Source organism: Penicillium griseofulvum (genome assembly GCF_001561935.1).
Source record: "Penicillium griseofulvum strain PG3 chromosome Unknown contig_80, whole genome shotgun sequence".
Taxonomy (NCBI): domain Eukaryota; kingdom Fungi; phylum Ascomycota; class Eurotiomycetes; order Eurotiales; family Aspergillaceae; genus Penicillium; species Penicillium griseofulvum.
Genome location: NW_024467471.1, coordinates 3,686,091 through 3,710,583, shown reverse-complemented (window position 1 = coordinate 3,710,583; position 24,493 = coordinate 3,686,091). Strand labels below are relative to the sequence as shown.

General features: G+C 48.2%; 8 protein-coding genes across 8 annotated transcripts; 4 read left to right on the top strand and 4 right to left on the bottom strand.

Annotated features, from left to right (window-relative positions):
- Positions 1 to 14: 14 nt before the first annotated feature.
- On the top strand, positions 15 to 1,127 carry PGRI_023330 (lysophosphatidic acid acyltransferase LOA1; the record flags this gene model as incomplete). Its single annotated transcript, XM_040790046.1, has 3 exons — positions 15 to 45; positions 104 to 341; positions 404 to 1,127. 3 exons carry the CDS (start codon positions 15 to 17, stop codon positions 1,125 to 1,127), a joined length of 993 nt encoding a protein of 330 aa, XP_040646999.1.
- A 561-nt stretch (positions 1,128 to 1,688) lies between these two features.
- PGRI_023320 (FAD-binding oxidoreductase) lies at positions 1,689 to 3,287 on the top strand (the record flags this gene model as incomplete). The annotated part of the gene is made up of 3 exons (XM_040790045.1): positions 1,689 to 1,891; positions 1,945 to 2,039; positions 2,107 to 3,287. 3 exons carry the CDS (start codon positions 1,689 to 1,691, stop codon positions 3,285 to 3,287), a joined length of 1,479 nt encoding a protein of 492 aa, XP_040646998.1.
- A 1,083-nt stretch (positions 3,288 to 4,370) lies between these two features.
- Positions 4,371 to 5,802, bottom strand: PGRI_023310 (lipase family protein; the record flags this gene model as incomplete). The annotated part of the gene is made up of 4 exons (XM_040790044.1): positions 4,371 to 4,665; positions 4,711 to 5,358; positions 5,416 to 5,569; positions 5,622 to 5,802. The coding sequence occupies 4 exons, from the start codon at positions 5,800 to 5,802 to the stop codon at positions 4,371 to 4,373; spliced, it is 1,278 nt and encodes a 425-aa protein (XP_040646997.1).
- A 1,504-nt stretch (positions 5,803 to 7,306) lies between these two features.
- Positions 7,307 to 9,255, bottom strand: PGRI_023300 (putative protein kinase; the record flags this gene model as incomplete). Its single annotated transcript, XM_040790043.1, has 2 exons — positions 7,307 to 7,854; positions 7,908 to 9,255. The coding sequence occupies 2 exons, from the start codon at positions 9,253 to 9,255 to the stop codon at positions 7,307 to 7,309; spliced, it is 1,896 nt and encodes a 631-aa protein (XP_040646996.1).
- Positions 9,256 to 11,571: 2,316 nt separating this feature from the next.
- PGRI_023290 (putative cyclase) lies at positions 11,572 to 12,791 on the top strand (the record flags this gene model as incomplete). Its single annotated transcript, XM_040790042.1, has 5 exons — positions 11,572 to 11,738; positions 11,802 to 11,913; positions 11,965 to 12,007; positions 12,060 to 12,164; positions 12,226 to 12,791. 5 exons carry the CDS (start codon positions 11,572 to 11,574, stop codon positions 12,789 to 12,791), a joined length of 993 nt encoding a protein of 330 aa, XP_040646995.1.
- Positions 12,792 to 13,025: 234 nt separating this feature from the next.
- PGRI_023280 (Zn(II)2Cys6 transcription factor) lies at positions 13,026 to 14,873 on the bottom strand (the record flags this gene model as incomplete). Its single annotated transcript, XM_040790041.1, has 1 exon — positions 13,026 to 14,873. One exon carries the CDS (start codon positions 14,871 to 14,873, stop codon positions 13,026 to 13,028), a length of 1,848 nt encoding a protein of 615 aa, XP_040646994.1.
- A 1,127-nt stretch (positions 14,874 to 16,000) lies between these two features.
- On the bottom strand, positions 16,001 to 16,672 carry PGRI_023270 (protein transporter TIM23; the record flags this gene model as incomplete). The annotated part of the gene is made up of 2 exons (XM_040790040.1): positions 16,001 to 16,024; positions 16,079 to 16,672. The coding sequence occupies 2 exons, from the start codon at positions 16,670 to 16,672 to the stop codon at positions 16,001 to 16,003; spliced, it is 618 nt and encodes a 205-aa protein (XP_040646993.1).
- A 370-nt stretch (positions 16,673 to 17,042) lies between these two features.
- On the top strand, positions 17,043 to 23,856 carry PGRI_023260 (Armadillo-like helical; the record flags this gene model as incomplete). Its single annotated transcript, XM_040790039.1, has 10 exons — positions 17,043 to 17,146; positions 17,204 to 18,132; positions 18,184 to 19,162; positions 19,213 to 20,501; positions 20,552 to 20,692; positions 20,749 to 21,031; positions 21,083 to 21,377; positions 21,446 to 22,257; positions 22,471 to 22,806; positions 22,869 to 23,856. The coding sequence occupies 10 exons, from the start codon at positions 17,043 to 17,045 to the stop codon at positions 23,854 to 23,856; spliced, it is 6,156 nt and encodes a 2,051-aa protein (XP_040646992.1).
- Between the last annotated feature and the right edge of the window lie 637 nt (positions 23,857 to 24,493).

Below are 24,493 nucleotides of genomic sequence, written 5' to 3'. Positions count from 1 at the left end.
TGTCATAACAAGAGATGGAGAGATACTCTCAGTTCCGAGATCGAGGTGAGTTTCCGCTGTGATAACCAGCCCCTCAAAGTACAGTTATACTAACATCTCCCAGGCTCGGGGATTGCACCCTTCCTCCCGATTCCCATTGAACCACTCGGCCTCCAAGCTCCCCTTCGTATATTTCTCTTCTGCTTCCGGCTCCCGCTGTTCATCTTCGTCACCCTTAGCTATTTTTTGATATTACAATGGCTTCCTATCGGCTCGCTGGGCAAAAAGGCTGCTCTATGGTGTATCCTTGGAGTTCCTAGTATCTGGTGGATTGATCTCCAAGTGGACGGAGTGCGAAAAGGGTTCGCTTTACAACATTGGAACTATAGCCTCTTCCGCCTGATAACTAACACTTCCGACATAGGTCCTTGAAGCAGCAGCAAGCACGTCTGCCACAGCCGGGCTCGGTCATCGCCTCGTCCTTCACGTCACCCATTGATGCCGTGTATCTGGCAGCTATCTTCGACCCGGTCTTCACAGCCTCCTACCCCAACACTCGCCAAGTCGAGCGCATCTCTTTGCTCCAGGCCATTCTGCGAGCTTTCGCTTTCCCTGCTACGCAGCCGGCTCCTGGAGCCCGGATGGTGGATATCTCCACCCTGGTTGAGCAGTATCCCAACAGGCCGATCGTATTGTTCCCAGAGTGTACCACCACCAATGGTCGCGGCATCTTGACCCTGAGCAACTCCCTCCTCGGGGTACCTCCCAAGACCAAGATCTTCCCCGTCAGTCTGCGCTATACACCTATGGATATTGTGACTCCTCTTCCTGGGAGTTATATGAGTTTGCTGTGGACGTTGCTTAGCAAGCCGACCCACTGCATCAGAGTGCGCATTGCGGAGTCCATTACAAATAGCCAAAACACCGCTGATACAACTTCGTCTCGCAAATCTACCTATAATACTAATTACCTGGACACAATGGACCAAAATGGCCAAGGAGAACAGATCTTAGCTAGTGAGAAGGCGCTCCTGGATAACGTGGGAGAGTCACTCGCCCGTCTCGGCCGGGTCAAGCGGGTTGGCTTGGGAGTAAAAGATAAGCAGGAGTTTTCCCGAGCGTGGAGTCAGAGTCGTCGGACATGGTGATCTTGTACATAGTTATTTTTGGTATATTTTATAGATATTTAGCCCAAACATATTGTGTGGGGTCAAGCTATTTTCGCCGAAATTGCATATGGGTTACATATGCACCTTGCAAAGGTACAGAATTAATGGTAGAGGATGGATCTGGGCCGGGGTTTTGCTTTCTATAGAGACTCCGGATACTAATATCGGGTATATGTTCGCCATTGGACAGTATGCGGTCACTTAATTAGAACTTGTATCTTCAATGTACTCTCATGTTGATACCTGGAATTGTCCTTTTTAATTAGATTCTCTAGGGCTTTTGTTTTCAGATGTGTCAGGCCTTGAAGCGATCCATGGATGATAATCCTATGAGATGACTTCGGAAGCTAACAAAAGTGGTGTACTGAGGTTTGATCAACCCTACTTGATATAATCTTGACTTATTTGATTCCTGAGGTCCGTTAGGAGGTGACGTGGTACGTGGTTTCATGGTCCCTCTATACATCTCTCTCTCTCTTTTCCTTTCCCTCTTAGCTCCTTCTCTATAGACACTAAGGGCATATCTTGTCGAGACCAACCATGCTTCTTGAACTCCTTCTCCTGGCAGTAGGGGCCGTATCGGTCCCTCTTATTGGTTCTAATGTGGCATTGAAATCATGCTTCGAAAATGCTCTGCCAAACTGGGGAAGTTTTGCCTTTGCCGGGGATCCGTTCTACGACCGCATTGTGAATCGCTACAACCTGAACATTCCTGTTACCCCAGCAGCGATGACTTTTCCCACGTGAGTATTATTAGAAACAATAATTCATTATGTTCCTTGCTCATAGACTACAGCTCTTCCCAGGAGGTCGCTGCTATTGTCAAGTGTGCTGCAGAGCACGGATATCCAGTCCAGGCCAGAAGTGGAGGGCACAGCTATGGTAACCACGGTGAGATTCCAATTTCATCTCATTGGGGAGTAATCTGATATGGGGCCTAACCTGAAATATGTGACAGGGCTTGGAGGAATAGACGGTGCTGTTGCGATTGATTTGAGGTATCTCAAGCAATTCTCCATGGACAATACAACTTGGCAAGCTACAATTGGGGCGGGGAACTTGTTGAGTGATGTGACACAACGGCTGTATTACGCCGGAGGACGGACTATGTCCCATGGAATTTGTCCTCAAGTGGGCTCGGGGGGACATTTCACAATTGGTGGTCTTGGTCCGACTTCGCGTCAATTCGGTACCGCACTTGATCATATATTGGAGGTTGAGGTGGTCCTCGCCAACTCGAGCATTGTCAGGGCCTCAGACACGGAGAACCATGACCTCTTTTGGGCTATCAAAGGTGCTGCTTCGGGCTATGGTATCGTCACGGAGTTTAAGGTCCGAACTGAGCCTGATCCTGGTATTGCGGTGCAGTTTGTATACAGCTTGCAGATTGGCACCCCCAAGCAGCAGGCGGTCCTTTTCAAGAGCTGGCAGGCCTTTGTGTCAGACCCGAAGTTGACTCGAAAGCTGGCATCCACGCTCACTGTACTTGAGAAGAGTATGGCAATTACCGGTACCTTCTTCGGCACGAAGGAAGAGTATGATAAGATGAACCTCAGCAGCAGGTTCCCTGGTGCAAATGGTAGTGCATATATTTTTGATGACTGGCTAGGTATCGTCGCCCACTGGGCTCAGGACCTCGTTTTGAGATTAGGCGCTGGAATTCCAACAAATTTCTACGCCAAGTCTACTTCTTGGACGGCCCAGACCCTTATGACACCGGATACTATCGACAAAATGTTTGAGTATATTGGTACTGTCGATAAGGGAACTTTGGGCTGGTTCTTGTTGTTTGATCTTCAGGGAGGTTACACCAACGACATTCCCATTAATGCTACATCTTACGCCCACCGTGATGTGCTCATCTGGCTACAGTCCTACACACTCAACTTCCTGGGACACATCTCCCAGACTCAGATTAACTTCCTCGAGGCGCTTGATAAGATTGTCACTAATGGGAACCTTCCCCACGCTGCCTACCCGGGCTACGTTGATCCTCGTATGCACAACGCTCCCGAGGCATACTGGGGTACCAACCTCCCTCGACTGCAGCAGATCAAATACCAAGTTGACCCAAACAATGTGTTTCGGAATCCACAGAGCCCATCTCCTGTAAAGAACGGAGAATCCTTCCTTTTGTGACAAATTATAGGGTCTTCCACATTCAGAACTACGTTGAGTAGTAGATTTTGAATCAAGGCATAACCACCGTATTCTATAAAGTCTTTCCAGAACAATTGCTCAAGATACCATCTTGACCATGCTTTATTTTGATCCGTCGTATGCGTATCTCTATTCATTCTCGCTTTTCTGCTTCGCCGCCCACTCCTCACTCTGACGAGACGTCCATTCCCAACGAAGCGCCCACATCTCTCCATACAACTTCTCTGAGCACTCAGAACACATTCCCGCCTTTATCTGAAGCCTGTCTTCGGGAATCCCGATGATTCCAATATTGAGAGCTAGTAAAACACGTCCTGTACATCGCGCTCGTTGGAAAAATGGCACGCCGAACTCTTCGCAACGTTGAACTCGTCCTAAATGAATGCAGTTGCACATAGTCCACATGTCGTAAGTCTGTACACACATCTTGACGATAATTATTTCTGTGGCTTAAGTAAAGAAGGAACACAGACACTGTATCGTATGCTTGGGATTTCCGGAGGTTAGTTTGCGATATCAGAGAGCTCTAGATAGGATATAGATGGAGATTATATATTTGTGAAGGTAGAAATAGATATTGGACACTACAAATATGCATTGATCTTTGAAGGCATTGGTCTCTTATTCCATTTCTTTGTTTCTTTAAGGTGTTGCTTTGAGCTGACTGCTACTATTACCGAGAAACCAGTCAACAAAGGCATGCACAGAACATTGTCTCAATAGACAGAAATTTCCAATGTTACAGTGGAACCTAGTTGAAGAGTCAAATCGACATTGGTATAACCAGTAATAGTGAGTGATCTTTACGATCTATGCCATACATTACAAAGATTGATCCTCAATCATAGGTCTCACTCACATGGAAAGGTCGTCTATATATCTCACGGAGTTTGCCGCTGCCAACCACGTAAAGCATTAAGAAGCCACAGAAGCCAACTACTCTTATAATGGGGACTATAATCCAACATATATCGCCCGACGTAATGTATGTGGTGATTATCAAAATAGTACATGGGTATTGGATATTTTAATAGCTTGCTAATGGATACATATTGCGATACATCATAATTGTTTGCTCAAGGCACCTCTGGCTAAGGCATCAATACGGTGAGAATACAAATCCATAAAATGCATAACAGGGTCACCAAACACCACGCCTCGGAGTTCAGGGTCTGTAATACCACAAGCATCCACATTTTCCCGCGGAGGCAGGGCAGGTGGACCACCAGGGACTTGCGGCCCCAGAACCACAGGACGACCACTCCATTGATCTCGGGGGCGAAGAAGGACAAGTCGACCAGCGAGTGAGAGATCAGATGAGGGGATTCTCCAATGGACAGGAGCGGATCTCTTCTTCCTATCATAAATAGCTAGTAGTGACCCCGGTGCAGGCGAAACATACAGATCTAGCAATGAGAGAAAGTAGCCTTTGTCCGCACGGGAAACCGGGTCACCTTCGTTGATAAAAGCGAAGAATATAGACTTTGATCTCCGGGCAGTAGGAGAGAGCTGTAACGGACGGAGAGATATGGGCGGAGCACCAAATGTAACACAGTGGATGTGCTTGAAGCAGCCACGGAGATGAGTAAGTTCGGATTGCACGGCTACCGATTCCGAAAGGAGATGTAGATATAGAAGACTGGCCACGGCGCCGCCGGCGGAGTGACCGGTGAAGACTAGAGAATAGGACATGCGTGAAGGGTCTTCTTCAAGAAGACTACGTAGTCGGGCTGCAACGGGGGCAACCATTTTTCGGGCCACGGATAAGAATCCAGAGTGACAGCAGTTGGATGGGTCATCTAGAAAGCCGGTGGGAGAGGTCGGTGCTGTGTGAACGTTCACGGCCCAGTCTAGGAAACTCTGCGTGCCACGGATGGCGAAGACGATCGTGTTCATGTCGTCGAGGGGTAGTGACTTTACTACCATGGCTTTGGTACCCTGTAGCCAATCTGAGCTCACGTATGAATGCCGTTCACGACCTGAAGGTTTGTCGTATACGCGGCGCGAGTACTTGGCAGCAAGCTGGAGGAGGGGATATGTTGGAGGATAGCTTCACTTAAGATCAGCAAGTTGGGCTAAATAGTATCTGAACGGGAGGTGGTCTTACAATTTTAGTGGAGTTAAGTGAGGTGGTAACCGCGAATTGGCATATAGATATACCTTGGAGAAGTAATCTACAGATCCTGTTGATTTCTTCTCTTTTCGCTGTGATCGGCGATCTTTCTTCTCGTCTGACTGGGAAGGAATCCTACATGCAGCAACTATTCTCACTAATGAGTATCATTCGGTAATACGAATCGGAACTAGACTTACTGAGTTCATTTTCTCTCCCACAAAAAGATCCCAAGTCGATCGAGGTAATGACTTGATCTAATAACCGTGATGTAGCCTCTTTGACATTTGCACCACCACCCAAACTCTGGCGAACCAAATTCTCGAGATCGAGGATCGTGGAATTAGTCTTGTCGACTGTATGCGATACTAAGCTGGTCATGGATTGGTTCAGATTCGTACATGACGTCCATTTCGAGGGTTTCCTTGGTTGAGAGTTCCATGATGCACTGCTTAGAGCAATTCCTGGGGAAGGATAGAGTGGCTGTGGTGCCGGTTGAGGTTGTAGATGAACCGTAGACATTGCCATGCCTGGATTATATGGGACTGTAGACTGAAACGTGTTGACTGAATATGCCCCCGCTGGCAACGCATACGGATGAACATAGTTGTGTGGTACCCCTATTGTACTATGTTGTTGATTCGGACGTGGTGGTTTTGGCGGAGGTTTTGGAGATGACGATCTCTTTGAGCGATTTGAACGGCCAAAGGCCATGGTGTGTATCCCAATTCAATGTGTAGAATACGGGTGCACGGATTCATCAATCAAATCTAAAGAGCCCCAGCCCTTGTATATCGTACATGGAGGTAAGCAAAAAGAAAAAAAAAAAAAAAAAAAAAAAAAACAAGTTATGCAGGTTCTTTGCGTCAAACGCGCTGATTTGTAGGGAACACTGCCATCATGTGGATGTTCGCCTCTGTGGCCGTCGATAGGCCCTTATACGAGCACAGCCCCAGGGCGCCTCTACAACAAATGCGATTGGTCACATGTGAAGAAAAGCTTCGATTTCAGCTGACCCTATCATTTCGTTTCTCGACAAATTTCGTACAACAAAATCAAACCTCTGCAACTACGAAGTATGGGAAGGCTTCAATGAAGCCAAGACAAATACAACAATCTACGCCGAAAGTGAGAAATGACATCGGCTTGAGTCGCATTGTTAGACCAATGTCCTGTTTGAGAGCATATTCTCGAGGATATGTCGAGCTCACCAAGTTGCTGATCGGTTAGTAACATCAGAGTCCCTCCAGGGCGTGTATTAACGGAGTCATAAACTATGGCTTTTTCATAGTTGAATCGCCTAGATGGTATGTATATATGAGTCCCTCCAATTGCCTCATTCGTCACACGTACAAACAAGCCTGATGACGGAAGTGTTTTCCAGGTGGAAGGCCACACAGATTCAATGATACCAGTCAAAGTAACGAACGAGTGACTATATTTCCAGATAGTCGTTGACTAATCAGTTCACAACACCTCCAGGGCTGGGCGCCATCCACAACCCACAGTTGGGCATTGCCAGTTGGATTCATGCAGCAGGGAGCAGAGGGAAACGCGTCTTGTATTTTCGTCTCTTACCTCTTAGAGGTAGTTGTATGTAAAAAAGGGGTATAAAAATCGGTCTAGCCATAAGAACATAACATTCACCACATAATGACTCATTCAGTCATTGTGTCTCGTGAATAATCAGAATGGAAAAGAAATAAGAGAGAAGGTATGTGGGTCAAGAAAGAGAGGAAAATGGAGGATCATGGAGGCGAAAAAAAGAAGGGAAAAAGAAGGGAAAAAGAAGGGAAAAAGAAGGGAAAAAGAAGGGAAAAAGAAAGGAAAAAAGAAGGGAAAAGAGAATAATATACGGGACATCAACGCACATGGGAGACCGGCTCTATGGTACTTCTTTGTCGCCTCGTTTCAGACCACCAGGCACATCGATAGCATCACGCACCCAATCCATAGCAGCAATCTCATCAAGGGTCTTGCGCTTCGTGTTGCGCTTGAGAAGACCTTCCACGCAGTCACGAGCTCCCTCAAGTCCTTTGCCCTTCTCGGGGTCCCATTCCTCATCCTCGTCGGCATATCTATACCAAGCCCATTCACAACGTGCGATACGATGTGGAGTCCGGGCACGAAGTTTGGCAGGATCTCCGCGAGTGCCAGGGAGAACATCAAATGGTAACCGATTCTCCATGATGGCATAGAGTAGAACACCAAGCGCCCAAGCGTCAGTGGCGCGGCCATCGTAGGCCTGACCCATTAGAATCTCGGGGGCTGCGTAGTCTTCGCTACCACACCGGGTCTGCAGGAGAGGGCTCTCAGGAGGTTCGGGGATACGTCGTGACAGACCGAGATCACTGAGGGTGACCACGGCACGGTCGTAGGTACGCCAATCTTGCACGTCATCCATAACATGAGCAGGCATGGTAAGCAGAACATCTGGACAGATGGTTAGTATAATGTGCGCAAATTTTTGGCAAATTCTGACTCACTTTCTAACTTGATATCCCGGTGAACGATGTAATGAGCATGCAGATAACGCACAGCATCAACCAATTCGGCAAAAATGCGTCGGATCAACTCCGATGACATGCGAGGAGCTCCTGATGTGGCATACTCAAACAAATCTCCACCAGGGCAATAGTCCAAAACTAACAAAGCACGCTTTTCATCACTGCCGAATGCTTTTAGCTGGACGAGTGACGGATGATTGACCGACTTCAAGATTTCTACTTCGCGCTTGAGTGACACCTCCAGTCGGCCCTCATCGGCCCCTCCAGCAGGTCCATGTTCGATGATTTTGACAGCGACTAGCTTTTGGTTGTTGACAAACCCGTGGAAAGAGCTGGCTCCATCACCATCCGGCGACAAAGGCATGTCGGGGATAGGTTCCACGCGTGCTGCCAGACTGACCTGACTGAACGTGCCCTGGCCCAATATCCGGACTTTCTGGTAAATACGTGCCTGCTCTGTGCGGACGGACCGGACAGAATATATCTCCTGGGGTGTGGAGAGAGGGGCAGGGTGACAGATGACAGGTTCATTGTCACTATATCCACCGCCGCTGCTACGAGGCGGGCTAGGGGGACGAACAGTCGGCAACGTGATACCTCGGTGGACAGCGAGATATTGTTCGCGATGAAGTCCATTAGACTTCGAGTCTATACTCGACGAGGAGGCAATGCCAAGCCCGGTGTTCCCTGACACTGCAATCGGACGGGGAGGAACAGAAACCCGGCCGGGTGGCGCATAGTCACTCAGACTGCGGTTCCGGGAATGAGAATACTTCGAGGGCGAGTCGTGACGATTCCGATTGTTCACGGATGACCCTTCCCCCTGGCCATCGATGCCGGTGTATGGTTTGGCGCGCGAACGGGGTGTGGCAGGTGGCCCAAGCATCTGTGACGAATCGCTCGAGCGAAGACTGGAACCGTTGCGCGATGCGATCGATGAGGAACGAGATAATGACGGAACATCAGCCCTCCGCCACGGCGAGGCGCCTCCAATTGGCGACGGCAATGGAGTTATGTCACCCATCGCATTCAATTGGGGCGAGGACATGAAGGATGCCGGCGACAAGGAACCCGCACTGTGTATCGGTGGTGCGAAGAGGGCACGAAGACTCGGGGTACGACGTGGATAACTTCCAGACAAACTAGACGAAGCATAAGGATCGGAGTCTCGCGAACTGGATGGTCGAATACTAGGTAGGTCGGTGCGAATCTGGAGAGACGGCAGTGGCGATTCAGGATTAAGTATGGAAGGTAGGCCGTCTACCGAAAGAGTCCCGTCATTCTCCTCTTTCTTTGTACTTTCATTGTTGCTTGCATCTTGAAACATTGTTGACATGGTCGATAACCCGAAGTCGGATATCAAAATCGAAAAGTTGTTGGGGGAGGGGGATCGGCCGCAAACGGAAGACCGGGAGCGTTGAGTTCTATCCTCCGGGGCGGGTGTGGGGGGGTCAAAGTCACAAGATATAAAAATATAAAACGGCCAAAGATAAGAACCCCCAAGGCTCCCGACCTAAATGGCCTTGGCGTGGGAAGACCCGTTAAGGGTCACCTCTTTATAGAAGATGGGACATGTAAGATTATACGGTAAAGAACAAAAGAAAGCGAGTCAACAGACTATAAAAGAAGGAAAAGTGTCATGACTGGGTGGATGCAACGAAAAGAAAAGAAAACACTAAAAAACACAAAAAAACAGAACAAAAAAAAAACCAGATTTGATCGGGGCTAGTCAGCTGACGATCCTAATATGGTTAGCCTTCCATGTGTCCCCCGCAGTGTTTACTTGAGTTTATACTGCAATTTAATAAGGGAAATATGGAGATATTAGGCAAAATACAAAAATTGGGGTTATATAATTTTATATTCATAGTTACTATATATTGTAAGATAATTAGGTCAATGCAAGTCTGATCTCACATATCTTTTAATACTGTGTTAATACTGTAATCACCCAAAATGTTTGCTCCGAGTGTATTTTGTAGTTCCCGAAAAGGAAGGTGGTATGCCTATCATCTGCACTTTTTCTGTGGGGGCCTAAGGACTCATGTATACATATGTTGTAGATTAGAGCTATCTTGTCCAAACCGAAGATCATTTCTATACTCCCTACTCCGTACATAAGTACACATCCTCTTTCCTACATACTTCAACCCTTGCGGCCCTTGGGATAATTCGGCTGGGTCCGGAAGTGCTTTACCTGCAGTCATGTAGGGGTCAAACGCGTCCTGTACGCCGATACATATACCTAATTTTAGCTCTTACAGTGGCTTGCCTCCAAACCCAAAGTCGATGCACTATGCGATCCTCCGCCTTGGCATGACTATTGAACATATGACGACACTTGGCTTGTCATTTTAGACGTCCGTACTTTTTACACTTCTTAAGGTTGCCCAGTCTTTAACTCAGCAGATACGAACAAGGCAACCCATTCTTCGGAGTACATTCCTGAGGGTTGACGTGGCCCCGGTCCATCTCGTTATAACCCATTCTTCGGATAAATCAGCCCTGACAACTACAACATAGACATACCCCCCTCGAATTGATGTATTATACCACATATGTCACAGTGCCCTTGCCATTCAGCGCCTCTCCCGCAGCCGCAATAGTTTAAGCGAGATTATGCGGGGGATGTTTCAGGGTAAGAATGGCGATCACTGTACCCTTTCTACCATCGAGGCCAAGATAAACTACATAAGGAGCAACCCAATAGGTGGAGACCTTCAAATGAACTTGTCGATCTGTGCCGTGTGCGTCCCAGCGCCGTGCCCATTTGCTGAATAAAGTGGCTGGGAAGGGATCGGCACATACGAATCGCCGAGAACCCGACAGAATCCGGCTAGACCACGGTGGGGCTATATCGTCAAGTTTCAGAGCCAAAAACGATAGAATTCCAATGGATATCAAGTGTATTACAGCCACTCAAGTGTTGGATTTTGGGGCATCCTTCTCATTTGGCAGGTACATTATTTTGCGAACTCGTTATTCTCTAGGTCAGATGGGTGATAACCAGTTTGACTGACAGGTGAACATACACCACATCTTTAATATCAGCAGAAATACGGGTTCGCCCATTTCGATCCATTCAAATGAAGCTATGTATTCGTCCGGTATATGTTGCAAGGCTACAGATTTGGGACATGACGAGGCTGCTGTCCATCTTGTTCAGAAGCATGGCGAACTTGGAGGTCACATCCTCTGGCAGGTTCAAGCGATTCTCATCGCTTCCAATCGGGCACACCTTGTCGCAACATCGTTTAGGGCCTTTGAGCCTACACGATATGTGGTAGAACGGGAACAGCCTCCTTGTAACCTTGAATCCGAGTTTTAGAAACATGATAGGAGGAAGAGATAGGTAGCACTATCGAGACAAGTGTTGCATATAATCTCTTGTGCGAGACGCTGAATCCTGAATGCTGCGCTTGGGCAGTCGGGCATTTAGGCAATTAAAAACAAAACACAAACCCACCCGGATCTCACAATCTGACAGGCATAATCAAAACAATCGAGTTCCTCTTTCATCTCGTTCCTGCGAAAATCCCCCGACGGGTATTCGGGAAAGTGAAAGCCAATTTAATCGCCCAGTCTCCGGTTCAGTCTCTTTCAAAGGTTGTTCTTCAAGTCGGCCTTCGAACCATTCTAAATTATGGCATCTCTTCCCAACTTCGATGATCTCCCACCTGTCAAGGGGATGCCGCAAGGCTGTGCATGGGGTATCTTTGACAAAGACGACAAAAAGGATGTTCTAGGCACTCTGAATCTACTCACCCCAGAGGTTGTCAAGGATGCTGTCGGGGAGGTTCGCCAAGGCGTGTCTATATCTCTGAAGTGAAATGCCCTTCACTTTGTCCAAGACGTAATCCCTAATACCACTAGTTGGCCTATTGGAAGCATCAAAATCCCAGGATTCTTTCGAACAAGCCTTCGTCATAATGTCGTGGAATTGGAAGACCCAGCATCTGGCAGCCACTTTGGATTTGACGATGAGGTATTCTGCAACTCGTTTGTTCTATTTCTCACCAGAACTAATTAATCCCAGGTCGAGTTCAATACCCAGGCCAGTAGCCAATGGGATAGTTTCGGTGCGTTCAAGAACTCTAGTTTTTGGAATTGCAAAAATGACTTCCAATCCAGCTCACTTCATGCACCTCCCAACCGGCCTCGCCTACAACGGAGCAAAACCAACAGTCGAAGCATTTCAGACCCCCAAATCCGCCCAGCATCTTCCAACACTAGACCGTAAGAAGATCCCAATCAAACTCAAAACTCAGCACTGAAAAAGGCTAACGGAGAAAAACAGACTGGCACCGACGCGGCTGTGTGACAGGGCGAGGTGCACTAATCGACTTCAAGAGTTACGCGCAGAGCCATGGGATAAGCTACGACCAATTCTCCGGTTTCCGGATTGGGACTACCGAGCTAGAGTCAGTGGCTGCCTGGCAGGGGTTAACCTTCCGAGTAGGAGATATCCTCCTCATCCGATTCGGCGTGACAGAGACACTGGGTCAAATGACTGGGGCAGAGCAGGGGGCTGCGATGAGAAGCGGCAGGATGTGTGGGCTAGAGGGAAGTAAGGAAATGGCGCGCTGGCTTTGGGATCGGCATTTTGCCGCTGTTGCTAGTGATAACTTCGCTGTTGAGGCTATGCCGCCTATCGTCGATGGTGTTGAGCAGCCTATCCATGAGCTCGTGTTGCATCAGTGGTGTCTTAGTTTGTTGGGTATTCCGCTTGGTGAGCTTTGGGATTTGAAGGCGCTGGCTCATTCTTGTAGGGCTAGTAGGCAGTATTCTTTCTTGCTGACTTCATCCCCGTTGAATTTCCCTGGTGCTATCGCGAGTCCCCCTAATGCACTAGCTATTTCGTGAGGAAGGGGACATTGTTGCAAAGTATTAACTTGAATGGGCGTCAGTTTTTGCAGTTTAGTGCAAATGAACTTTCCGGTAACTTTGGAGAGATCTGAGATGAAAGTTCATATCTGGGGAAAGGGTTCAGTATCCACTTGCTCCACACGGGCATATGGCTTGGCGTCTTGTTCTGTGGGCCCCGAATATTGTACATGGGAATAAGATCATGAGCATTGGGTATAGTTCTATTTATATTCAAACAAGCATGATGTCAAAGTCAGCTTCCCTTGCAATATCCTGCCACTGTATATCGACATGGGATCCAGCCACTGCCCGTCGGTTCCACAGAGTTTGAACGATCTCACTTAATGCATTGATATTCTGGATCCCGTGCCGACTTTTACGGGCAAAAAATGCCAACATGCGATCTTGCAGATCAGGCCGCTCGCAATCAGCCGCAACCACAAAACCCGCCCAGTTATACGGATGGCCACCATTGTTACGCGTGAGCGCATCGACGGATTCCAGCTCGTGAATTGCTTTCTCAATTAGATCTTGGACATCGCTCAATCTTGCACCGCGTAAGCTGCGGCGGAAGTATGTGATCATCGCATAGTAGAATGAGTTAAGAGCGTGCTGGACGATGATCGAACCCGGGGCGTCTGGGTTTGACGGCGACGGAAAGTTCAAATAGATCTGGAGTTCGAGCTGGTCTAGTTCCTCAATGGACAGCTGTGTCCGAGATTCAACCAGTGTGGTAATTTGAGCAAGGCATTGGATAAGTGGTGTTGTAATTCCATGCGATTGCTCTAGGTAGTGATGGGAATCGGAGGGGCCATTGAGGAGCGGCATGAGCCGTTTGGGCAGAGGTAGACAGCACATGGACGAAAGAGACAAGTAACTTTGGATCATCTTAGCAGATATCGGACTTCGGATCCAGTCGCCATGTACCTCATTCTCTAGGAGACGAAGGCATCCAGCAACATGTGCTCTCCATCGGCTGCGGCGACCAGACAAACCTTCAGCTGTAACACAAGCGAGGACTGCAACTAAGGTGGGCTCATCTAGGCAGCGAGCGCGCTGCAGGCTTCCTCGCAGATGATGTAAAGCCAGCTGGTCATGGTGGACGGCGATGGAGTGGTACCGCGAATCGTGGCGAAGGTAAGAAAGGCTAAAGGCGGAAGAGGCACAAATCGCGTGGAAAATTGAGAGATGGATGTTAGACTCTGTTGGGGAGGCATTGAAGCCTTTCAGAGCTAGAGGTAAGAACACTGTCCGGCAGGGATTGTCCGGGGTGTCGATTAGGAGCATATTTCCGCTGAGAAAAACAACCCAGTAGTGGACCAACTCTATCTCTGCTCTTGGGAGACTCAATGGACTCATGGAATCCCAAATGGTAGTCCCACTTCTGTAAATATTTGATACTGGTGTGCTGTAGTCGTTCGGCTCTAACAGCTTATTTTTGGGATTTTCACGATGAATGACATGTGCGACTGCGTTGATAGAGATGTCGTCAACCTGATAATCAGGCTTTGATAATGATGTGCATGATTCCTCACGATTTTCAGATGGGGACGGTGCGGTAGTAGATGATACACCGTCGCATGCTGACCTTGAAGCTGATTCACCATCTCTATCGCCAACTGGTGAATTAATCAAGTCCGAGCTATGCGGTGTGTCTTCCCCATGCTGGGTTCGAAGTGCACCTTCTAAGTTGCGTAGATGAACTGGGTTTGCATCTTGGGTTTCAGGACTTGAAAAAACGGAAAACACCGAGAACGGCCCTCGTTCTTGGCCATAGCCATCCCCTGAACATTCATCCAATTCAACCAGTAGTGCCGTGACAGCAGCAGACGACAACCCATGGTCCACGTCTGGTACTGGGGATCGCAATTTGCGCCGATGAGAGGGTCCACCGGGGATTTTAGACCATCCTAGGCGCAAATCATACCCCTTGCAAGCCCAACCATTCCGCTGGCACCGCCGACAATGAGGGCGTTCCTCGTCACACTTCACTCGACGGTCTCGACAAGTCCAGCATCCAGTGAAGGTTTTGGTGCGTGGTTTAGGAGCTTTCGTATTATTTGATGATATATCTGGCATTGTTAACGTTCTGAGAAGGGTGAAGGCTCTGACGCGGGCGAACCAAAATTATTCCCCATTTGCCGTCGGTAGTAGCCGGTCCCTGATCATCGCCACATGAGCGCGGAAGTTAGCGAATATTTTGCAAATATACAAAAGAATAGCCTAATGTCCTTATGCTAGTAAATGCAAATATGTTTAGGGAGTAGGGGGAGATTTACATAAGAGCTTGGTGTTGACTATATGTTGTACATGGTAGTTAGCCAAATATTTCAGATATATATTAGTGAGCTAACCTTTCTCGGAGAATTTTATATTATATTCTTACTAGCTTGAATTAATCGAAAGCTTGACCCCAAGCATTTTGATATCGAAGAGACCATTACTCAATGCAAGTGAATTCCACATTCCTCCAACTATAGACAGATTTTAGTCCGTGGTTTCCGGATGGGAACGGGGTAGGATATCCTCGCTGGTTTATACATCGAAACTAGTCAGGGGTGGCAAGCTTTCAGATTAGACCATACATGTGTAGGTCATGAAATCAAAAAGCTGAACATCGGAAGCCAGAAGAGAAATGACGGGGTTAGACAATTAGATAAATATAGGAAGACGGCCCGGGTGCTTTAGCTGCCCTCGGGATATTAGCCCGAGAATCACTCTCGCAACTCTTGTGGAATTGGGATCAATCTCCATGCCCATCAATACGGATAGCCTCATTTTCAGCTAAAATGTCAGTAGGAATGTGAACTTCATTGCTTAGAATGATCAGGATGTATAAGAAATTGTCTATTGGAAGTCACTAGCAGCATTAAAATACGTTACTGACAAGACACTTGCGAGTGCCATAGCCAATTAATCGCAGGTATGCAAGAGACTTTTCTATGTACACAGAAGAAATACAAAGTACAAACCCAGTTGCACATCCCATTCCCAACCCACGCATAAATGCGAAACATAATGCTTGAAGCGCCGGAGTGAAGAGACCCGCAGGGGGAAATAAAAAATAGTTGTAATACATCGCAGATGGAAAGACAAAGCGAGGCGGCTAATCGTCAACCGCCAATGTCGTTGAAGGGTGGCGTGGAGGGTATGGAGAGTTGGAGAACCGAAAAGCGGGGGAGTATAAAACAAGCCATGCTAGCAATCTAGAAGAAGGCCTTTCGTGTCACCTGTAGCGTTGAAGTTAGCAAAAGCCATACAGCACATCATGACGATATACATACAGCCCAGGCACCAGCAATGGAAGCCACAATGCCTCCAGAGATCATCATGGGCTTAAGTCCGCGTGTGCTCTTGAAGATCATGCCGCTCAATGCGCCGGCGACGATGCTGTTAGACGCATCGTGCTTGCCTCGCACAACTCCGAGACCCGAGTTGATACCGTTGTAAACCATAGCCACAACACCAGCCGAGTTTCCGAGGAAGGGACCGCGACGGGTAACTGAGTTGAGTACAGCGTTAAGACGAATTTTAGGTGCTGCTGTGGGTGGCGTCTTTTTCAATCCTTCTACAAGTCCCCATGCACCTCCAGTGGCGAGTGCAACGAGATAGGTGGTTCCGGTACCATAACAGAGGTCGTCTGACCATCCACGGGATGGCAACACTGATCGGGAGCCGGGGAGGTTATCAAGGGCAGAGTCATCGAGAGAGAGGTAGTCGAGGGCGTCCTGGTTCAGACCAGCCAGGGGATGGAGGCGAGAGGGATCTGGAATAGCAACCTCGGATAGGAAGGATGTAGCATCTTGCGCGCTCGAAGGGTCGAAGGCATCGGGGCCTTGGTTTTGCTTGCGGCCGCTGAGGGAGTCCCAAATCGACATTGTGAAAAGAGGTATGATAAGATAGAGGATATGAGATAAAATTACAAGGACCTAAAGAGAAGGCAGGGGCGGATGACTGGAAAAGAAGTGATGACCCTGTGTTCGCAGCTCCACTGGCATCGGAACAGCAAAAACTTCGGTCCCGTGACTTCCGACGATCCAGCGGAGAATAGTTTGGCCGAGGATATGCGCTTTACCTGATACGGAATCCCACTTTTATCACTTGGCGGCCTGAGGCATCGCGGGGAGCATAAAAATTAATCGTCGGGGAGATCTTTCGCGCGGACCGTTATCCAAGATACAGAGGCTTGTATAATTGGTGGCTCTGACTGTTGATTCATGTCAGGTGCAACGTGTTGTACCAACTAAAATGGAAGATCTTGCGCAGAAAGTGCAATTGTTCTCGGAGAAAACCCTCCGAGATATCGCCAAAGGCCCATTGGTGAAATTTACACTGACATGCCAAGAGATTGAGTAAGTGAAGTATATGTTCGAATTCATAAGATCCAATTTGTTCTAATATTCCAAAAGAAAGGTGAACCGGGTATGGCAGTCGTTGGTTCATACGCTATCGACAGCATCTATCTCGCAACCTCATTCTGCAGAGGCTTGCAATGCTACCTCTGCTTTTATTGATGCTGCCACAAAGTCAAAATGTGATGCGACCCGACAGTTGATTTTCTCACCAGAAGCATGGCTGTCAATATTCGATATTTGTTTGACTCGATATGAAGACGCCAAACCAAAGCCCATTAAAAAGCTCCTCGCCTCAATCACTGTCATCCTAGCCAAAAGTCACCAAGGAGCGACAAGAGAAGACCTACAAACTGCAATCATTAACGCCCTAACTCCTAGCATTGTGCTTGGAGAGCCCCAAACACGACTCAAGGGGTCCCTAGTGTTTCTGGAGACATTCATTAGAAAGGATGCCCTGTTACCAGGCGAGTTTATCTCCTTAATTCGCCAGTGGCTTTTGAAGAACACAGATAGATGGCCGACCCTGTTCACCAATGATTCTGAAACGCTGTCTCTCGGCGAACCAGGCCCCGCTTTTGACACTGCATCTGGTAGCCTGTCCGATGAATTAGCAGCAAGGATCTTTGTCCTCGGGCTCTTGATCCAAACCAGCAATAGAATCATGGCCGTGGCAGCTGGAAACTTACTCGCAATGTTGCTCCAGAAGATGAAGGCTGAAACCTCTCCGGAAAAGCTGTCAGCCATGTGGGTAATCCCAGTGAGACGCACGGCCTTACAAAACATAGAAACGTTGGAAGATGTGTCCAATAGGCTCCTGCAGCCTCTGTTTACCATTGACCCCCATGGTTTCGAGGTCTTCCTTGACACCCTCCCAGTGAAGAGCCTTCTTAAAGGTGATATGACCGATGCGCCTGAGGCAGAGTATATGGTTCTTTTTGCTGCTTTGCAGATCGGCAAAAAAATCAACTTGGTTCACGAAGATTGTGGGTAGCTCTGTGAATCTAATTCTCTTGGGAATTTACTAACGTGCGCAGATATTTTCAACTTTGGTAAATCCAAAATCGACGAAAACGAGGTGTTGGTCATGAAAAGCGACGTCATTGGCAAATTTCTCCTGCATCGCGAGCCCAATATCCGTCTAGCGGCTCTATCGCTGCTGATCACGGCATTTTCGACGGTAAAGCCATTTACGGTGGGAGCGACGAAGGCTATCCTTCGAGGGCTACCCTCCATGCATGCTGAATCGGACGCACATACTCGAGGAGAGGTTCTGAGTCTGACACGCAAATTCTTTGTTCGTCTGAGAGGCGGCATTGTCAAAGATGAAGATGTTGTCGAAAAGACCGAGAAAACAGTCAACAAGACAGCTCAAGGCCAGGTCAGGAATGAAACCGAAACCACAGAGTTCCTAAAAGCATACCTTAAGTTATTGAGTAATGACTTGCGTCTGGCGGCCTCGTACCCGCGCCACATCACTGCTCTGAAAGCTCTGAAGCTCTTGTTGGACTCCGGTCTTGACCCGCGGATCCAGGCCAATCTTCAAAAATCAGAGATGGAAAATCTTTGGAAAGTCCAGGTCGAAGTGTTTGATCCTCATCTACTCCGGTTGTTGATTGATCTCCTGCTCGATCCGTTTGAGGAAGTTCGGCAAACTTCGCTTTCGATCTTGAGTTTGTGCCCCCGAGAGATTCTCCTCAACGGCTTGCACAACAACACAGACCAGCAATCGGCTGTAGGCATGCGGCTGACAGATGCAATTACCCGAGCGGAAAACCTGGCAAGTAACACGAGCAGAGCTGATCACGCTGATACTGTTGCTCGTCTATACCACATCATCTTTTGCGCAGCCCTGCCAGTCAACTCCGGTCAACCGGCTTCTGATTGGTGGACAACCAAGGCATCAGTTGTTGACACAATTTTGAAAAAGCTTGAGGAACGTCTGCTGGACTCCAAGACCCTTTTCAACTCCGTTATGCGCGAGGCGCCACTTCATGGATATACGTCCGGTCTTAGGTATGTTGTTTTGCTCCGTACATGAGATAAGATGCTAATCGCAATCCTAGGTACATTGTTCTTATGCCGAACTTCCACTCCCTGATATCTGACGAGTCTGGATCCACTGCTTGGCGGTCGGTCCATGACCGCATTGTTGCAATTTGCGATAAGATCTGGCTCGAGGCGAAGCCTTTGCTGTGCATAGACTCTCCCGAAGGTCACTCGGACGAGCCCACGGAGGATTTGGATGTGGGCCCCAAGGACGCCCTCTCTTATTCCTGGAGATCTCTTCGCGAAGCAAGCCTTTTGCTCCATGCCACGCTGATAAACACCAGTTACGGACCAAGCGGCGACCACGGCCTCAATCTGGCGGATTTCGCAAATATTGGAGGCGTGAGCTTCACACAGCTGGCTGAACTCCGTCATAGAGGTGCATTTTCCAACGTATCACAGACATTTGCCACATGCTGTCAACGATGCAGCGCCTCGAAGGATCCGTCAATTCGAGAACTTCCTAGGAGTTGGTATCAGGAAGCTAAATCGACTATTTTTGGCACGGCGTCTCAACTCACTCGTCGGTCCGCTGGCTTGCCTGCATTGGTGACCGGAATTGTTGGCTCCGACCCTGGAACTCCATTCTTCAATGATGCCATTAATGAACTCCATGAAATCTCATCTCTTTCCGTACAGTACGACAAAGAGAGACAGTATTTGGAGCTGCCCCAGGTTCATGCAATGAATTGCCTGAAGGATATCTTCACCAACGCGAAGCTTGGCCCTCATACAGAGCCATTTATCATGAAGGCACTAACGCTGTCCGCTGAACGCCTAGGGTCGCCAATTTGGGCCCTTCGCAATTCAGGCCTGATGCTCTTCCGTGCCCTACTCACAAAAATGTGTCGGGTCATTCCAGGCGCAGGACCTGGCTTTGGAGGAAATTCCGGCTCAGAGCCTGGATCCCGGATAACATTCCCTAAGTACCCTGGTCTGCTTGAACTGCTCTCTGGTCTTCTTACAACGAAGCTGGGTGAAGCAGCAGAGGGCACTGAAATTATCACCGAGCGTGTGTTCCCTGCGCTGGAACTTGTTGGTGACAAAGTCCCTAGCTTGGATGATCCTACTGATGATATGCTGCGAGGATTGGTCTCTGAGCACCTGCGCAGCCCGGTTTGGGGTGTTAGAGAGCATGCAGCTCGTGTATATGCATCATTACTCACTCGAGAACATATTCCGCAAGATTTACGCACCCTTGTTACGCTTCCCTCAGAGATCACCGAGAATCATGTTCATGGCATTGCTTTGTGTGTGCGATATGCTCTTCGCCGGTACTCCTGCACCACCGATGATTTCTGGGCATGTGAGTACACTGGAAAGTCCCCATCAATACTCGAGCTAACCAGTTGGCAGCAAACCTTGATGGCCTTTTCACGACGTTGCGAACTGTATTAGAAGTCCTATTCCGTGTTGGAAAATCGCCAACTGTAGCAGGCGAGCTTGTTGAAATCCTCAATGGCACTCTGGAGCGGGCGATTCAAGCACAGAGCGAAAGTAAGTGGACATCTATTTGAGCAAAAAGAAAAAGCCACGAACTAATCAATCTATAGCTCAAGTTAATTCTTTCATCAACAAGATGTTTGAGGCTCACGACCTCGATGGGATTTTGAGATTTGTGTTTGACGTTTCTCAAGCGGGATGGAACCTCTCAAGCACTGTTAGAGCATCTGCCATAGTTAGAAGAGCGCTTGCTTGGTGCACAACATTGAAATTGCTCATTTCACAGCAGTGGGAGCAGCTCCCAGCGTTCTTCAATGGAGTATCGCAGTTCGACGCAGATGTCGCTCGTTGGGTTTTGGAGCAGCTCCACGAGTCACTTAGTGAAGACGAGAGGTACAGACAGCCGTTGACTGACTTGTATTCGTCTGTGATTTTGGGAGATAGTCGGCCAGATGTGAAAACGATGGCCGCATCCAATCTGGCTTCTATTATGGAGAACTTGATATCATCACAGCTAGATTCTGTGTCAAGTATGGGCCTTCCATGGGATACCATTGCGGATAGCTTCCGCCCCGAAACAGATATCACAACTTGGAACCGAGAGGCAACAGATGCTGAGCTCCGACTTCGAGGCTGTCTACTGGCCATGCGGCTATCTGTTGATCAGACCGCTGCCTCATTCGAAGGAGATGTCCGCAGCTGGGCTATCAAGCTTCGTTCTGCCTTGAGCGAGGAAACGGTGAGTGTTGTCGTGGCATTTTCCCTTCAACAGAGTCATTGAGCTGACTCTCTTTTTTCATTTCCCAGGAATTCACAACCCGTTTTGCTGCAGCCATATCTGTTGCCAGCTTTTCACGGGCTCTTAGATCCCCCGGTTCCCAGCCATGCGTGGATGCGGTGCTGCTAGATATCTACCTGGTCTTGTATGACTTGCTTAATGATGATGACGACGAAATTCGTGATGTGGCAGCATCAGCTGCTTCCTGGGTTTTGTCACACTCGTCCGTTTCCCCTAACGCAGATGTGACCCTGGCGCCTTTGAATGCAAGCACCCTGCTCGCCGACTTCATCATCGATAATTATAAAGATTCCGCATACCTCGGGCAACGAGTTCTTCGATATTTGACTGGCCAAGAGCCAAGGATCAGTGGATCTGACGAATTCAGTCACTTGGTTGCCGTGTCGGACCAGATCAAAGAATATCGCCAAGAGAGCACCGTTCTCTTCGAAGAGGAGAAGCAGAATCTATTTATTGATGATGTGCGTGAGGTTGAGGTTTGGTCGCGTGCTCTGTTGCGGTTGACTCGTTCGACATACACTAAGATCTCCTTGGATGAAACTTCTGCCTGGGCCTATGACGGATTAACATATTTCTGTTCTCTCGTTGGCTCCGAGAAAGAGCCAGATGGACTTCTTGGTTGGGTCTCAAAGCCCGAGATCTTCAACCTGGGTCTCCGTGTTATTGTCATCTCTTCTGCTCTAAGCTCGGAAGTCTTCCAGGTAGACCTGCCGGTGCAGCCAAATGCCTTCCGGACATCGCTTGAATCTTTCTTAAGCGCGGGCAGATTGTCGTCAATCCATGAGGATTGGTTGTCGAAAATTCAGGCTGGACTGGAAATGTGAATGTAATGTCTAGAAAAGATAGAATCCAAGTGCATTAGAATATTGAAATATCCCGAATATACCTCGTTTGCCTTTGCGAGTCTGCTCCTTCCAATTTTCTCACTTTTGCTTTCTCACCTGACATCTCCCAATTAAGGCTTTGGATCACCTCTTGATACTCTTCTTTTCATTCCCTTGCACTTTACATTCTATCATTATTTAACGTGCAGGCACATCTTCAATCCACTTCTCCTGCACACTCTCCATCACCTCAAGCCAATCTTCACTGCTTACACCATGCAGAACAATGTTCTGATTGGGGTGCTTCTGGGGGTAGCATTCTCTATCCCAGTCTTCGCATGGTTGTTCTACCTTTGGTATAAATCACATCTCACCCAGACGCAGCAAGAATGTCAAATCTTCGAGAGAAGAAGCCAGGATCGCGCCCAGGCCAACTATGAGTCCGCGAATGAAGCCCCAAATTACACCATTGGACCCTACTTTACCCCTCGGGGTTGGGTTCGCCCAAAGACCCGAGGATCATCTCATGCCCTGCGTCCGCCACAGTATGTTCACCCTCAGCAGTTGATATCTACTGGTATGCCAGATTCTGACCAATGTGTGCAAGGCTAAACCAAGCGAACAATCAGAGTGCCCAGACGGTGAATCAGCAGCCAAACCTATTATCTAATCGGCAGCAAAGGAAACAACGAGCGTTACAAAACAAACAAAAGCAGCAGGAGCAACAGCCAAGTCAGAATGAGCAGGGGGGCAAGCAGAATCGAAACAACCAGCGAAAACAGAAGAATAAGAACCAAGGCCAGAACAAGCAGAAGTCCCCCACTGCTCAGTTTCCCAAAGCCCAATCACCCAAACCCAAAGGGGGCCATGGCGAGCAACACAATCAGCGGGGGAACACGGAAGGGCAAAATGACCAAAGGAGCAACCATGATGGTGGGACTGGCTGGGGAAATGGTCGAAGCTCATGGGATAATCCACACAATACTAGCCAGAAAGCTAATTATAACAACAACAACTTGGGCGGCAATGTGAACCATGGCCAAGGAGAGCAGAGAAACAGTCGATCACGTTCCCCACGACGAAATTCACGAGACAATCAGGAGAATCACGGCTGGGGTACGAGTGACCATGGTGCACAGCAAAATAGTGATTTACAGAGCCACCATTCCAACGAAGATCACCACCACCCCAACAATGGATGGGGAGATGACTACAAAAGTCAACACAAGGAAAACAAGAGTAACTGGTGTACATCCCCGGAGCCAGAACCAAGAGGACAATCAAGCCCTAATCGTGATTGGGGACATAATGACGATGAGGGGCGCAGAAACCACAGCCGTAACAGCTCCGGCAACTGGGGGCATGCAGAAGAACACCGTGGTGGTGACGATGAATCTTGGAGGAAAGATGCAAATGTGTATGGGGACAAAAAGAAGGGGAAGAGGGAGAAGAAGAAGAAGAAGGAGCGCTGGCAGATTGAATTGGAAGAGAATATGAAGAGAGGTCTTAGTCGAAGCCCCTCACGCGGAGGATCGGATCGAGGATGGGACGCGCGTAGCCGGGCTTCAGGCTGGAAAGAAACACAGGACTGGTGAAGCCAAAGTCCTTTCGTAGATGGGTGAGGAGTTCTCTGGGTATTATGGATTTGTGTTCATCCAGGCATGATATATGTATGCACTTGTATCGACTATTTTCTTTTTCCTGGCTAGTAGAGTTTTCCTATTTAGACTGCCGCTTCAATGAGGGCGCTAAGACTTAGAATAGTCCGAAGAGATGTGAAGGTAGTTTTATCGACTAGCCACCATTGGGGATCTCGGGACCAGTGGTTGATATCGCGTAAAGCCATAAATGACAATGGGTGCTGTATTCCAATCTTAGATTCACAATGTGAATTCAAGTTGTAACCAGTTCCAAATGCAGCCTCCGGTTTATCAGACACAATCCTGCAAGTACAAATCAAATGTCTCTTGGACGGTAGAAATTTCCCCTCTTCAACAACAGTCAACAGCAGATAAAGCTCAGATTAGGGAGCGCCCAAAACAAACCAGGATGGGAACGATAGGTGTGAAGTTACGAGTCGTAGCTGGGTTTATACATTTGAACTACACGTTAAGCACCCTTGAGTATACTGAACACTACACAGAGTCTATGATCTAGGATATAGGTTAAGGTAGCCTAGAGGATGGCAAATGAGCCATTCTAACACTGGCAACTATCTAGATGACTAGTGTT